The sequence below is a fragment of the Oncorhynchus mykiss genome, chromosome 26 (genome assembly GCF_013265735.2).
Source record: "Oncorhynchus mykiss isolate Arlee chromosome 26, USDA_OmykA_1.1, whole genome shotgun sequence".
In the NCBI taxonomy this organism is placed as follows: domain Eukaryota; kingdom Metazoa; phylum Chordata; class Actinopteri; order Salmoniformes; family Salmonidae; genus Oncorhynchus; species Oncorhynchus mykiss.
In genome coordinates, this window is record NC_048590.1 from 32771202 (window position 1) to 32788412 (window position 17211).

Here is a 17211-nt window from a genome sequence, read left to right on the forward strand (position 1 = left end):
ATCCATAAAAAGTGTTGTTTAAAGTTTGCCACAAGCCACCTGGGAGACACACCAAACATGTGGAAGAAGGTGCTCTGGTCAGATGAAACCAAAATTGAACTTTTTGGCAACAATGCAAAACGTTATATTTGCCGTAAAAGCAACACAGCTCATCACACTGAACACACCATCCCCACTGTCAAACATGGTGGTGGCAGCATCATGGTTTGGGCCTGCTTTTCTTCATCGGGGACAGAGAAGATGGTTAAAATTGATGGGAAGATGGATGGAGCCAAATACAGGACCATTCTGGAAGAAAACCTGATGGAGTCTGCAAAAGACCTGAGACTGGGACGGAGATTTGTCTTCCAACAAGACAATGATCCAAAACATAAAGCAAAATCTACAATGGAATGGTTCAAAAATAAACATATCCAGGTGTTAGAATGGCCAAGTCAAAGTCCAGACCTGAATCCAATCGAGAATCTGTGGAAAGAACTGAAAACTGCTGTTCACAAATGCTCTCCATCCAACCTCACTGAGCTTGAGCTGTTTTGCAAGGAGGAATGGGAAAAAATGTCAGTCTCACGATGTGCAAAACTGATAGAGACATACCCCAAGCGACTTACAGCTGTAATCGCAGCAAAAGGTGGCGCTACAAAGTATTAACTTAAGGGGGCTGAATAATTTTGCTCACCCAATTTTTCAGTTTTTGATTTGTTAAAAAAGTTTGAAATATCCAATAAATGTCGAGATAGCGGAAAAAGTGGGATTGGGGAATATTGAACTTTTCCTGCAGCTGAGAAAAAGAGGCAAATGTATCAAGAATAATTGGGCTAGCGAGGAGAGGCCTAGTGAGTGCCAAATGCCAAAAGCACCATCATTCAAAGATGGAGGAAATAAAATGTTCTGATTGATTGGGCTATTTTTTATTTTTATTACTATTATTATTTTTAAATATATTATTATAATTTTTTATTTATATATTTTTTAAATCTGTCACATCTGTGAATGCGGAATGTGTTTTGTTGGTTGATTGAAAAACAAGAAAACTTAATAAAACTTTAAATTGAAAAAAAATAATGTGAAATGTCAGAATAATAGTAGAGAGAATTATTTCTTTCATCGCATTCCCAGTAGGTCAGAAGTTTACATACACTCAATTAGTATTTGGTAGCATTGCCTTTAAATTGTTTAACTTGGGTCAAAGGTTTTGGGTAGCCTTCCACAAGCTGCCCACAATAAGTTGAGTGAATTTTGTCCCATTCCTCCTGACAGAGATGGTGTAACTGAGTCAGGTTTGTAGGCCTCCTTGCTCGCACACGCTTTTTCAGGTCTGCAGACACATTTTCAAAGGGATTGAGGTCAGGGCTTTCTGATGGCCACTCCAATACCTTGACTTTGTTGTCCTTAAGCCATTTTGCTACAATGTTGGAAGAATGCTTGGGGTCATTGTTCATTTGGAAGACCCATTTGCGACCAAGCTTTAACTTCCTGACTGATGTCTTGAGATGTTGCTTCAATGTATCCACATAATTTTCCCACCTTATGATGCCATCCATTTTGTGAAATGCACCAGTCCCTCCTGCAACAAAGCACCCCCACAACATGATGCTGCCACCCCAGTGCTTCACGGTTAGGATGGTGTTCTTTGGCTTGCAAGCCTCCCCCTATTTCCTCCAAACATAACGATGGTTATTATGGGCAAACAGTTATATTTTTGTTTCATCAGATCAGAGGATATTTTTCCAAAATGTACGATCTTTGTCCCCATGTACAGTTGCAAACCTTAGTCTGGCTTTTTTATGGCGGTTTTTGAGCAGTGGCTTCTTCCTTGCTGAGCGGCCTTTCAGGTTATGTCGATATAGGATTTGTTTTACTGTGGATATAGATACTGTGTACCTGTTTCCTCCAGCATCTTCACACGGTCCTTTGCTGTTGTCCTGGGATTGATTTGCACTTTTCGCACCAAAGTACGTTCATCTCTAGGAAACAGAACGCGTCTCTTTCCTGAGCGTATGACGACTGCGTGGTCCCAAGGTGTTTATACTTGCGTACTATTGTTTGTACATATGAACATACCTTCAGGTGTTTGGAAATTGCTCCCAAGGATGAACTAGACTTGATAGGCCTTGATATACATCCACGGGTACACCTCCAATTGACTCAAATTATGTAAATTAGCCTATCAGAAGCATCTAAAGCCATGACATAATTTTCTGGAATTTTCAAAGCTGTTTAAAAGCACAGTCAACTTAGTGAATGTAAACTTCTGACCCACTTCAATTGTGATAAAGTGAATTATAAGTTAAATAATCTGTCTGTAAACAATTGTTGGAAAAATTACTTGTGTCATGCACAAAGTAGATGTCCTAACCGACTTGCCAAAGCTATAGTTTGTTAACAAGAAATTTGTGGTTGAAAAATTATTTTTAATGACTCCATTGAGCCTAAGTGTATGTAAACTTCCGACTTCAACTGTATCTACACATAAACTCCTCAGGACTCTGTCTTTCAAAGATAATTTGTAAAAATCCAAATAATTTCACCGATCTTCTTTGTAAAGGGTTTAAACACTGTTTCCCATGCTTGTTCAATGAACCATAAACAATTAATGAACATGCATCTGTGGAACGGTCGTTAAGTCACTAACAGCTTATGGACGGTAGGCAATTAAGGTCACAGTCATGAAAACTTAGGACACTAAAGAGGCCTTTCTACTGACTCTGAAAAACACCAAAAGAAAGATGCCCAGGGTCCCTACTCATCTGCGTGAACGTGCCTTTGGCATGCTGCAAGGAGGCATGAGGACTGCAGATGTGGCCAGCGCAATTAATTGCAATGTCTGTACTGTGAGACACCTAAGACAGCACTACAGGGAGACAGGACGGACAGCTGATCGTCTTCGCAGTGGCAGACCACGTGTAACAACGCCTGCACAGGATCGGTACATCCGAACATCACACCTGCGGGACAGGTACAGGATGACAACAACAACTGCCCGAGTTACACCAGGAATTCACAATCCCTCCATCAGTGCTCAAACTGTCCGCAATAGGCTGAGAGAGGCTGGACTGAGGGCTTGTAGGCCTGTTGTAAGGCAGGTCCTCACCAAACATCACCGGCAACAACATCGCCTATGGGCACAAACCCACCGTCGCTGGACCAGACAGGACTGGCAAAAAGTGCTCTTCACTGACGAGTCTCAGTTTTGTTTCACCAGGGGTGATGGTCAGATTTGGGTTTATCGTCGCAGGAATGAGCGTTACACTGAGGTCTGTACTCTGGAGCGGGATCGATTTGGAGATTGAGGGTCCATCATGGTCTGGGGCGGTGTGTCACAGCATCATCAGACTGAGATTGTTGTCATTGTAGGCAATCTCAACGCTGTGCGTTACAGGGAAGACATCCTGACTTGACCCTACAGTATGACAATGCCAACAGCCATACTGCTCGTTCTGTGCATGATTTCCTGCAAGACAGGAATGTCAGTGTTCTTCCATGGCCAGCAAAGAGCCCGGATCTCAAGAGCACGTCTAGGATCTGTTCGATCGGAGGGTGAGGGCTAGGGCCATTCCCCCCAGGAATGTCCGGGAACTTGCAGGTGCATTGGTGGAAGAGTGGGGTAACATCTCACAGCAAGAACTTGCAAATCTGGTCCAGTCCATGAGGAGGAGATGCACTGCAGTACTTTTTGCAGCTGGTGGCCACATCAGATACTGACTGTTACTTTTGATTTTGACCCCCCCCCCCCCCCCCCCCATTGTTCAGGGACACATTATTCCATTTCTGTTCACATGTCTGTGGAATTTGTTCAGTCTATGTCTTAGTTGTTGAATCTTGTTATGTTCATACAAATATTTACACATGTTAAGTTGCTGAAAATACACTCAGTTGACAGGGAGAGGACGTTTACTTTACATTGTTTGCGACATTAGACATAATATCACTATAATCAGAGTGTTCATTTTATGAAGTTGCTTTTATTTTATTTGTAAACATTTCACTTCCACAAAAAATGAACACCCATCAAAATAGAGGTCTCTTTCTTCTCTTGTGATCTAGACGATGCGTTAAATCCCCGACTAAGCAAGCGTTCTTTTAGATGCAATGGATCGGCTGTGTATTCCATTGAGCCCATTTCTGTGGTGTGTTTGACAGGTCATTACAAACATTTCCACAGTTGTAATATTAATGGGAAAAAAATGACAGACACTAGCAAGAGTATGAAAGAGTCACATGAGTAAAATGAAAGCAATCAATCCAGCTAAATTTAAGTGACAAGTGGATTTTTCACCCCTCAAACACAGGAAATAGATCCTCAGGTGGGCGGAGCACGCACATGTGCTGGCTCGCATCCAAAGTGTTGCCTGGGATCATTTAGCATATTTTTGGCACCTGATGGCATGCTAAAGGCTCTGTAATGAAGGCTCCGCTGGTAAAGTGTTTTCAGATGTAAACAGCCAAAGACAGCTCACAGAAAGACACAAGGCAATGGACATGAAGGAAATGATTTATCTCCTTCTCTGTCTCTCTCTCTCTCTCTGTCTCAATCTCTGTCTTTCTGTCTCTCTCTGTCTCTTTCTCTCTCTCTCTGTCTATCTCTCTCTGCCTCTCTCTTTCTCTCTCTCTGCCTCTATCTCTGTCTCTCTGCCTCTCTCTCTCTTTCTCTCTCTCTCTCTCTCTCTCTCTCTCTCTCTCTCTCTCTCTCTGTCTCTCTCTCTCTGTCTGTCTCTCTCTCTCTGTCTCTTTCTCTCTCTCTCTGTCTATCTCTCTCGGCCTCTCTCTTTCTCTCTCTCTGCCTCTATCTCTGTCTCTCTGCCTCTCTTTCTCTCTCTCTCTCTCTCTCTCTCTCTCTCTCTCTCTCTCTCTGTCTCTCTCTCTCTGTCTCTTTCTCTCTCTCTGTCTATCTCTCTCTGCCTCTCTCTTTCTCTCTCTGCCTCTATCTCTGTCTCTCTGCCTCTCTCTCTCTTTCTCTCTCTCTCTCTCTCTCTCTTTCTCTCTCTCTCTGTCTATCTCTCTCGGCCTCTCTCTTTCTCTCTCTCTGCCTCTATCTCTGTCTCTCTGCCTCTCTTTCTCTCTCTCTCTCTCTCTCTCTCTCTCTCTCTCTCTCTCTGTCTCTCTCTCTCTGTCTCTTTCTCTCTCTCTGTCTATCTCTCTCTGCCTCTCTCTTTCTCTCTCTGCCTCTATCTCTGTCTCTCTGCCTCTCTCTCTCTTTCTCTCTCTCTCTCTCTCTCTCTCTCTCTCTCTCTCTCTCTCTCTCTCTCTCTCTCTCTCTGTCTCTCTCTCTCTCTCTGTCTCTCTCTCTCTCTCTGTCTCTCTCTCTCTCTCTCTCTCTGTCTCTCTCTCTCTCTCTCTCTCTCTCTCTCTCTGTCTCTCTCTCTCTCTCTCTCTGTCTCTCTCTCCCCCTCTCTCTCTCTCTCTCTCTCCAGGGGAAGAGGAACAAGCCTGGGGTGGAGGCAGCCAGCACCCCAGATTCAGTTCAGATTCGTGGCCGAGGGGAAAACAAAGCCATCAAGTAGGTGGTGTGGGGGGGGGGGGGTTACTGGCTGAGCTTTGAGGGATTCACTACAGCACAGCTAACTGGGACTGTCAAGAGGATGAGAGGCAAATTCCTGGGTGTGCTCAAATAAAAGGCAACAACACTGAAACCCGCTGAGATATGGAGGGTGAAGGAACATATTTTGCAATGAAAAGGGGAGTTGTGGTTGTTAAATAAGCGTATCTTGACAACTCCTTTACAGTTCTTCCTGTGAAAACAAGAGGCATAAATTATAGCATACTTCATTTGACAGGCTTCAGATAAAGAGCATGTTAAAGTCCAGTAAAATGAGGAACTACATGATGTGTCCCTGAACACTCAATGGGACGGTAATAATGTCTTCCAGACAAAGGAAAGGGAGACCTAGTCAGTTGTCCAACTGAATGTATTCTACTGAAATGTGTCTTCCACATTTAACCCACCCCTGATAAGCCACTAGTTTACTGTCCAACTGCAGTGTTACTTTATTTCACAGCCTGAAGGTCATTACCTTGGCTGAGTTTCAGTTGAAATTTAAACTTGAAACCTAAAACCAATGTTCTACTTGGATTGCACTAAGGTACCCTTTATCTCAATGCCTTGTAAAGTAAAATAGTCAGAATCACTTAAACGAGCACTATACCTAATATTATGCGTATCATAGTACATTTATAACTGTAGCCCAATCCCAATAAAAAAAGAGTATTTGATGTCCACGTTACCTGCAGCAATGTCTTGATGATATATTCTACTGTATGACTGTTTGTTGTTAACATTCCTGCTTCATGGTTGCAGCTGCGCAGCTCAAGACCTGACGGACGGTGGTCTCAGTCTCCAGCTAACCCAGCAGTCCTCTCCCTCCTCTGTCACCATACCATCTGTTCTCCCATTCTCCCTTTAATCACTCTCCTACCTGTTTCATTTCTCCCTTCTCTCTTTCTGTCTCTCTCCCTTTTTCCAAGATATGTTTTATCTGTGTAACCAACCTTTGTTGTTTCACTTTGACTTATAACATACTGTATATTACTCTGTGATTGATGTTGAATACATTTTTTACTCTTTCACTGTTATCTAATCTCTTGTACAGAGAGAGGTATAATCTATTCATTTGTCCATGAGTCTGGATGCTGTATCAGCTCACAGAATAGACAATATGCATTTTCCAAACCCCATCCCCTTTAGACCGATACAATTTTTACCTTCCTTAATTCACTTGTTTTCCTACTTTCTTTTCAAAGACATAAATGTTTTCCTCTGAAACTATATTATGAACATTAAAATGGAATTACTTTTATAAATGCAGTACCAGGGCCAGATTACCGAACAGGCACACAGGGCACGTGCCCCTAGGCCCTCGACCTCCAGGGGGCCCCCAACCCAATTTGTTTTTGTTCAATTGGGGGGGCAGATAGCATACGATAGCAAAATGTGTGGAATTGCAGGAAATTTGCTTCAAAACTGCAACATTTTCTCTCAGCCTCATGGCAAAACATATAGAATAGCAGGAAATTAGCTTGAAAAACTGCGAATGCACGGGATCTGAACACGCCGCAAAAATGTATCTTGTTTTTCCAACAAATATTATCATGTCACTGCTTCATCAAGAGTACTTATTGTTGCCAGACGCAACTTCCAATACAATGATTTAGGTGGAGGATCCCTCAGGGAGAGTACAATCAATTTTATTAAGCTGACCTTTATTAAGCTGTTTAATAAAACAAGTAGTACTATTCTGTTGGTGTATGCACCGAACACTTACGATAACTCATTTCATGACCAATTCTGTACTCTGACACTAGATTTAGCTGACTTCTGACCAGTTATTGGTGGCGATTTTAATGCAGTTTGGGAGTACAGGCTAGACAGATCTGGGCAGACGGGGGAGACCAGCATCTGACCTCTGTGGCACTGCAGAAATGGGCAAATTAGGTGACAGTTGACAATTTAATGTCGAATTATGAATCCCTCCTATGGAAATGTAACATTTTTCTCTCGTGGACTTTATATTCACTTCAAAGGACCTGTACAACAAAGTTCTTGATATAGATGTATTACCCATGGCCCTCGCCGACCATCGAGCCATTCTTAGCAGACCCGCTATCAGAAATTACACTTTTAATTTACAGGGCAAATCCTTCTTCTTTTATTTGCAACTTCACTCTGCCATGCGAGCATATGATGTCCCCTGGGGCGAAACACTACCAACTCACCCCCTCCGCAGCATTTTTGAGAACTGGCCTAAACCCAGGGGACTGTTTTCTGATCTATACTTGCATTTCTTAAAAGCATTTTAGAAGCCCCTGCCAATCGACCTACAATAGAAGAGACCTTCAATCACTGAAATGAACTGGTCTGTAATTCTCTCTTCTAGAAATCCTAAATATCAAAATATCCATTTTAATTTTGTCCACAGATCTTATCTTACCCTGCGCAGACTATTCCAAATGAATATTCATCCAACCCCGAAATGCTCTCTCTGCCTTCAAGGTGCTCCTGGTACCTGTGGGTCGGTGCAACTGTCCTGTGGTGGGAGGTGTGGGTGGGTACAGTGATCCTGTGGGAGAAGGTAAAGGTTTTCCCTCTGCACCATGGAAAAATGTGTTGAAATATAGTAAGTTAGCTGATTTAAGAAATGGGGGCCCCCGGAGGTCGGTGCCCCAGGGCCCTACCCCTAATGTGGTAGTCCGGCCCTGTACAGGACCCCCTACCCCTAATGTATTTTCCATTTATTTTCTACAAATATTAGAGGTGTATCTCTATTGCCTGGATTGACATTTCTCTCATTCATCTATTAAACTAAGGTTGTTTCCCTATCCTGTCTCTCTCCAAGAAACATCCTTCACTTTGCTCCACTGTGATTGGCTCTGCTGCTCTGACCTATCTTTCTTACTATCCCTGAAACTCCTCCCTCCTACTCCACTGTGATTGGCTGTACTGCTCTTACCTGTCTCTCTCTCTGGCCGCAGTGATCTAGACAGGGACTTTTGGAATAACAATGACAGCAGCAACGTGCAGCAGAGATGGAGCTCCTATCCGCCCAAGGAGTTCCTCTTAAACATGTCCCCCTATGCCCCGTATGGAGACCCTCGCCTCACGCCCAAGTGAGTCTCGGTCGCGGCTGGTAAGGGACCCCTCTCTCTGTGCAGGGCTGTAATGAAGCGGGGGAGCCAAGCCTCTCACAATGAGTTCTGTGCCTCCGTACCCCCAACCCTCCACAACACCCTCAGTCTGACTCAGTCTGACCCTCAACACCCTCAGTCTGACCCTCAACACCCTCAGTCTGACTCAGTCTGACCCTCAACACCCTCAGTCTGAATCAGACAAACATTGCAGACACAATATGCATCCAAAGACACAGTACATTGTCTACATAGGAACATGCCACCCTAGTCCACTTGCATGCATTTCTCTCTGCCGGACAGAGACTAAGAGCTACATGATGCACAAAGTATGTGCTTTATATTCTACACAAGTAGCTCATTTGCCAAACAGTAGCTCTGAACCCAAGGCATAACCTAATGCATATGTCCCGGTAAAGGTCATTGCTAAGGTCAAATGTAATAGCCTAAGGGGGCCAAATGGCATTATTAAGTGATGTTATCCACACATCGTACATAAAGTATCTTCTGTCTTGGGAGAGTTCCGTTGATTGGCATTAGTAATTCCTTTTCCTGCAGCCAACAGGGTCTGAAAGGTAAAGCTATTTAGTATGCATTGTTGGCCATACAGAACTAGATTGAGTTGTACAGGGCTGCTACTAGGATGTTTCTACTTGCCTCTCCTTAGAGGTGACTGACATCAGTATAGGGATGGCCAGGTGTGAGGTCAGCCTTGTCTCCCTCCAGCCCTCTGATCTTCATCTCGGGTGCGTCGCAAATTTGACCCTATTCCCTCTGGTCAAAAGTAATGCACTACATAGGGAATAGGGAGCCATTTGGGATGCAGCCTTAGATTGAATCAAGAAGGGGGTTGTCTCTAGTGGTGTTACCAAGACCGATCAAATTTTAATTGGATGGAGACACTAATAGATGCAGATCATGTCTGAAGCTGTCCCCCACTATAAACACGATTAACACACTATTCTTTATACTAGCCTTTCCCACCTGGACACATGAATATGTAACACGAATCTTTAAAATACACACAATATAGACATACTGAAACTTAACATACTGAAACTTAGCATACTGAAACTTAACATGAAGAAACATTTACCTATATACCAACATTTACCTATACACCAACCAACCAACCAACATTTGAAATGCCCCCTATTCCCTACAGCCCTGCCAGCCTCACTAACCCTTAACCTCTAAACCTTCACCTCCAGCCCATGGAGTGCTACCATGGAGACGGACAACCCTCAGACTATCTGAGCAGAAACCCTTTATAGATCCCACTCACACAGCCCAATCAATACCCACCTTTCCACTGAAACCAACCAACTAACCAACCATCCCCTAATCTTAAGGGTATTAACCGTAAACCCATTGCCCTCGGTTTAAACCGTCCCCTCAGCTCTGTCATCGAGGGTTGACCGTTGTTTTGGGCTTTTGCTCCTAGTTTTTGCTGTTGTTGTTTTTTTGTCACATTCTATAGGAGTCCTGTGTCGTTCCCTAATCACCTCTCCTCACTCTCGTTGTGCCTCGTGGTTTTGTGCCACCACCACCACCACCTCCACCAACAGGTGCTATAAGGCTGCCTCTCCTTAGTCAGACCACCTGAGCCCTCTGGACACACCAGTTACTCTATAGCTGTACAGTACAGTACATTAATCACTAGAGGCTCTAATGTCATTGATGTTTTTCCTGCACGGAGAAAGTCATTTTTAATTTAATTTTATAGCTTACCAGAGAAAGGATAAAGGGGGAGTTTATTCTCAATGGGTGTATTGTCTTTAGAGTTCATGGGCTGTGATACAGTGAACCTGCTAGGATCCATTGATCCCTTCTTGAGATCCAGTCAAATGTTTGCCCTTTTCACCATCATGTTACGAGGTCCTGAGCAAGGGATGGGAAGCCCTGTGCATAAGCTACATATAACTTACCTTAAATCTCCCTAAATGGTCAACTCCATCCCTACCCCTACCCCATGCTCACTGTAGCAGGCTGGACGTACATATCCTCTGTCTAAAGTGTTATCCCTCTCGGCCAGAAGCTGTGTTCTCTGACTGTGTCTGTGTGTCTCCACTGAGTGTAGTGACACTGTAGTGAAACTGTGTCTGGTCTGTCTGCTGTTGTCTCTGTGACGTTGTCTAGGTTACGGCTGCTTGTGCTGCTCTGGGTTACGCGGGAGAGGAATGAAGTGTGTACTCAACAGATTCACTGTGCTGATTAACTGCTATACACTACAATGTCTTACTAGAGACTTTCGAGCCACTCACTCCAACAATGTCATTACACACACAATAATCTTTCAATCAAGCCTATCTGTTTCATTTAACGTTGTAGTTCCTACTGTACATAACAAAGTAGATCAACTGTTTCTTTTAAAATGTAAATAGGCCATAGATAGCCTACATAATTCAATGATCATGACCCCCTCAGTTTTATTGCAAACACCATGAAGTCCTTGATAGAATAATCAATTTGGTCATGTATATTTAATGTGCAGTATAAAGTACAGCTGCAGAATGGACAGTCAGTCTAACTGACAGGTACTCAAAACACAGCCAGCATCTGTCTGTCTCAGTCCCACTGCACCCAAACACACACCACTCTTTCACTCTTCCCATCTGGTTCAGACAGACAGACGGACGGACGGACTAACAGGCAGGCAGGCAGGCAGACAGACAGATATACACAGTGAATCTCAGCCCATCTCCCTCCTGCTAACCCAGCAGCAGCACAGCCTACTGACTTGCTGGCTGGCTGCTACTCCTCTGTATTGGAAACCTGTATTGGAAACCTGTAGCTGGATTGGTAACACCACTTCCTAATGCTATTCTGCTGTGTTGTTCACTTTCCGGGTTGTTCTTCCTCACTGATTCTACTGTTACTATCCACCTCTCTCTCTTTCTCTGTCTATCTCTCTCCTCCATCTGTCTCTCTCTCCTTTATGTCTGTGTCTGTCTGTCTTTCTGGTGCCCCCTGTCTCTCAGTGGGGTGGAGAAGGGGGATGGGGGCGGGGCTGGGTGTGGGAGCGGGGCAGGTCCCAGTCGCAGTGACAGCGTGAGAAGCATAGTGACGGGGCTGGGCCCTGGCAGCAAGGCTGGGCGCTGGCAGACGGTCCAGAGCCACATGCACTCCGGAGGCCTGAGGCCCAGAAAGTGAGTGACATGAGTGACACGGGTTGGCTGGGCATGAGGTCACGCATGGGGGTTATTGCTGAGCAGCGCAGAGGCATGGAATGGATGGTTTGGGGGACTGCAGTCAGAAGCAGCAAGGCTTATATGTGATATATGCTGCATTCGGAAATGCAGAGATTTATGAAAGGAAAATGAATGGAAAGAGGGAAGAAACTATTGAAGGAAATAATGAGCCGAAAATGTGAGTGCTTGTACTGACATTTTCTGATGCATGGGAATATGTTGTCATGGTAAGGCTCTGTTGACTAAAGAGAACATCCTCTCTCACAAACAAATACCAAAAGTTACGCAACGTCTGCCACTGCTTCATCACTGTATTGGACCGCAAAATATCCACTTTTTGATTGGAATCTTACAGCAGGGCCATTCTTAAGACGCCTGAAACCCCCCTCATGTACACTCTTAGAAAAAAGGTGCTATCTAGAACCTAAAACGGTTCTTTGGCTGACCCCATAATGCAAGCCCTTTGAAGAACCATTTTGGTTCCAGGTAGAACCCTTTTGGGTTCCATATACAGTAGAACCTTTTCCGTAGAGTGTTCTACATGGAACTCTAAATCGCTCTACCTGGAACCAAAAAGGTTTCTACTTGGAACTAATTGGGTTCTTCCTCACTGAAGGAAGTAGAACCCAATGGGGAAAACCAAATAACCCTTTTTTCTAAGAGTGTATAACCATTTTAACACTTTCAGTCAAAATCTAATTCCCTCTTTACCTGCCTTCTTCACTCCTCTACTTTTTACCTCCCCCCTCCTCCTAATCAAATCTAATTCCCTCTTTACCTGCCTTCTTCACTCCTCTACTTTTTACCTCCCCCCTCCTCCTAATCAAATCTAATTCCCTCTTTACCTGCCTTCTTCACTCCTCTACTTTTTACCTCCCCCCTCCTCCTAATCAAATCAAACTTTTTCCCCATTTTTGGTCTGTAATTGGTTTCTAATTTAAGGTAGCCATGTGTGTCTATGTTTCTGCTGTAAGATATGTCTCACTCTCCCCTCTCTCTACCTCTGCCCCTCCTCAAGGCTCTTTAATTACAAATCACAAGGTTTTTAGTCAGTTTAATTGACTTTCTGGGTAGGAGATATCGAAGAATCCCTCAAGTCAGCAGGGGGAGGATACAGGCAGCAGATAGAAGGGCTTATAGCCTGCCTGGCAATTTGAATGACAGGGTAGGTAAGTAATTTACTATACACGCAGATAGACAAATTAAATATCTATTTGCAGTTGAGCGTATTCAACCTTGGACAAAAGAGATATTGAAATAGTAGAGAAATGTACAGTGAAAGAATTAGGTGTTGAGCTTGCTACGGTATCTGGATAGGAGCTGTAAAAAGCCGAAGCCAATTTTATGACACAGGAGAAATGTATTTCTGTTTGAAATGGACTCCCAGATGTCTGGCTGGCCCTATGCCACGTATTCCATCCAGATTTATTGATGAATCATTCGGTCAGTTATGACAAAAATCATTGTTGGACTGTAAAGTGTAGCGCATACTGCAGCTGATGTGGAGCATACTGCAGCTGATGTGGCGCATACTGCAGCTAATGTGGCGCATACTGCAGCTGATGTGGCGCATACTGCAGCTGATGTGGCGCATACTGCAGCTGATGTGGCGCATACTGCAGCTAATGTGGCGCATACTGCAGTGATGTGGAGCATACTGCAGCTGGTGTGGCGCATACTGCAGCTGGTGTGGCGCATACTGCAGCTGGTGTGGCGCATACTGCAGCTGGTGTGGCGCATACTGCAGCTGATGTGGCGCATACTGCAGCTGATGTGGAGCATACTGCAGCTGGTGTGGCGCATACTGCAGCTAATGTGGCGCATACTGCAGCTGGTGTGGCGCATACTGCAGCTGATGTGGCGCATACTGCAGCTGATGTGGCGCATGCTGCAGCTGATGTGGCGCATACTGCCGCTGATGTGGAGCATACTGCAGCTGATGTGGAGCATACTGCAGCTCATGTGGCGCATACTGCAGCTGATGTGGCGCATACTGCAGCTGATGTGGCGCATACTGCAGCTGATGTGGCGCATACTGCAGCTGATGTGGCGCATACTGCAGCTGATGTGGAGCATACTGCAGCTCATGTGGCGCATACTGCAGCTGATGTGGCGCATACTGCAGCTGATGTGGCGCATACTGCAGCTGATGTGGCGCATACTGCAGCTTGGCACTGAATGCATCATTGTTGGAGGTGCAGAGTGGAATTATTTTATTGAAATACTTTTATATGATGTTGCTATCTATGACCTGCTGCTTTCATAGATACATTTCTATCTCTGAGTCACATTTATTCTTTATATTGTTATATTTTTCTCTTGTCGCTGATAGCTTAGAAGCTTTTCCCTATCTTTCATACCTAATTAATCCATCCATATTATTTCTTCCCTACCTCATTCTTTAGATTCTTTATGCCATATAAAAGGTACAATGATAATACTTTGGATGAGATGAGTGAGAGGAAGGATTTAGGCAGTGGTGATACAGGTGAACAGAGAGAGTGGGAAAGCATGATACTGATGAACTTCAATTAAACCAACCTAATGTCTTATATTATATACAGTTGAAGTCAGAAGTTTACATACACCTTAGCCAAATACATTTAAACTCTGTTTTTTACAATTCCTGACATTTAATCCTAGTAAAAATTCCCTGTTTTAGGCCAGTTAGGAACACCACTTTATTTTAAGAATGTGAAATGTCAGAATAATAGTAGAGAGAATGATTTATTTCAGCTTTTATTTCTTTCATCACATTGCCAGTGGGTCAAAAGTTTACATACACTCAATTAGTATTTGGTAGCGTTGCCTTTAAATTGTTTAACTTGGGTCAAACGTTTCAGGTAGCCTTCCACAAGCTTCCCACAATAAGTTTGGTGAATTTTGTCCCATTCCTCCTGACAGAGCTGGTGTAACAGAGTCAGGTTTGTAGGCCTCCTTGCTCGCACATGCTTTTTCAGTTCTGCCCACAAATTTTCTATAGGATTGACGTCAAGGCTTTGTAATGGCCAATCAAATACCTTGACTTTGTTGTCCTTAACCCATTTTGCCACAACTTTGGAAGTATACTTGGGGTCATTGTGTCACGACTCCCACTGAAGGTGGCTCCCCTGCCTGTTCGGGCGGTACTCTGCGGTCGTCGTCGCCGGTCTACCACCGATCCCTTTTTCCTTTTCATTTTGTTTTGTCTTATTGGTTGCACCTGTTCCCTGTTTCGTTTCTTGATTTATGTCTATTTAAGCCTGTTAGGTCCGCCTAGGTTTGTGCGGGATTGTTACTCTGTTGGTTGTGGATGTGATTTTCGTGTTTGTTTTCTCCTGTGTTTGTTTTATGCGCCCTGTATTTTGGCGTGACCGTTTTGTGCCGGATAATAAATTACGATTTACCGAACCCTCTGCGCCTGACTCCAACCCACCACTCCTAGTAAACTCTGACACATTGTCCATTTGGAAGACACATTTGCGACCAAGCTTTAACTTCCTGACTGATGTCTTGAGATGTTGCTTCAATAAATCCACATACTTTTCTTCCTTATGATGACACCTATTTTGTGAAGTGCACCAGTCCCTCCAGCAGCAAAGCACCACAACAACATGATGCTGCCACCCCCATGCTTCACGGTTGGGATGGTGTTCTTCGGCTGACATTTCTCCAAGAAGTACGATCTGGCTTTTTTTATTACGGTTTTTGAGCAGTGGCTTCTTCTTTGCTGAGCGGCATTTCAGGTTATGTCGATATAGGACTCGTTTTACTGTGGATATAGATACTTTTGTACCTGTTTCCTCCAGCATCTTCAAATCAAATTTTATTTGTCACATACACATGTTTAGCAGATGTTTTATTTGACCTTTATTTTACTAGGCAAGTCAGTTAAGAACAAATTCTTATTTTCAATGACGGCCCAGGAACAGTGGGTTAACTGCCTGTTCAAGGGCAGAAAGACAGATTTGTACCTTGTCAGTTTGAACTTTTTTTGAACTTGCAACCTTTCGGCTGCTAGTCCAACGCTCTAACCGCTAGGCTACCATGCCGCCCAGGGTAGCCTAGATGTTAATGCGTGTGTAGCGAAATGGTTGTGCTTCTAGTACCGACCATGCAGTAATATACATATGAGATGAGTAATGTAGGGTATTATATAAAGTGGCATTGTTTAAAGTGACTAGTGATACATTTATTACATCCAATTTTTTATTGGATTCACAAGGTCCTTTGCTGTTGTTTTGGGATTGATTTGCACTTTTCACACCAAAGTATATTCATCTCTAGGAGACAGAACGCGTCTCCTTCCTGAGCGGTAAGGCGGCTGCGTGGTCCCATGATATTTATACTTGCGTACTATTGTTTGTACAGATGAACGTGGTACCTTCAGACATTTAAAAATTGCTCCCAGTGATGAAACAGACTTGTGGAGGTCTACAAAAAAAAATCTGAGGTCTTGGCTGATATCTTTTGATTTTCCCATGATGTCAAGCAAAGAGGCACTGAGTTTGAAGGTGGGCCTTGAAATACATCCACAGGTACACCTCCTATTGACTCAAATTATGTCAATTAGCCTATCAGAAGCTTCTAAAGCCATGGCATAATTTTCTGGAATTTTCCAAGCTGTTTAAAGGCACAGTCATGTAAACTTCTGACCCACTGGAATTGTGATACAGTGAATTATAAGTGAAAATATCTGTCTGTAAACAATTGTTGGAAATATTACTTGTGTCATGCACAAAGTAGATGTCCTAACCGACTTGCTAAAACTACATTTGTGGAGTGGTTGAAAAACTAGTTTTAATGACTACAACCTAAGTGTATGTAAACTTCCAACTTCAACTGTACAATCCGAGCAAATCTGATGGCACTTGTAGATTTTCTGGAATGTTTAACGCAACACTCATCGAATGTGCTGTAACTGCTATTAGCACATACCATAAGCCCATCCCAAGACACTTCCATACCCACTGACCATTCATATAATGACTGTAACACTCATTCTCAATAACCACAGCTCATCTTCAGTCAACACATTGTCCTGAGCTGTATGTGAGCTATCTGAAAGGCCATGTGGGAAGTATGAAGTATGACTGGTATTAATCTGGTCCACAATGTCCCTCCTCTCGGGGCCCTGCCTCTGGTGCTCTCCAGTAGAATTACTACAGCGCTGTGGAGCTAGCCCAGGGCCCACTGAAGAGCACAGTCAACACAGCCAAAGACTGTAAATCCTCCAGCGCTGCACTAGCCTAAGACAGAGGCTGTTTAGCCAGAGCTTACAGTACTCATGAAGGGCAGAAATGGAAGGGGGAGAGTAGGGAAACACTATTAAACTAGTGTAAAAGCAGACGGATGATTAGAAAGACAGAGAGGTTTGAGGGAGGGGAGAGGGTTGTTTGGTCAAATTAATGGGTTGAACTGA

At 43.8% G+C, this 17211-nt stretch overlaps 1 protein-coding gene across 3 annotated transcripts in view; it reads left to right on the forward strand.

The window, feature by feature from the left end:
* Nucleotides 1-17211, forward strand: part of LOC110506662 (synaptotagmin-7) — a 116295-nt gene that overhangs the window by 68456 nt on the left and 30628 nt on the right. For 2 of the 3 annotated variants that reach the window (XM_036964586.1, XM_036964585.1), the window contains exons 3-4: nt 5412-5497; nt 8467-8601. In XM_036964586.1, coding sequence (XP_036820481.1) covers nt 5412-5497; nt 8467-8601 — 221 coding nt within the window. Of the gene's footprint in view, nt 1-5411; nt 5498-6295; nt 8602-17211 lie in introns of all 3 variants that reach the window. The other variant, XM_036964587.1, reaches the window with a different exon arrangement.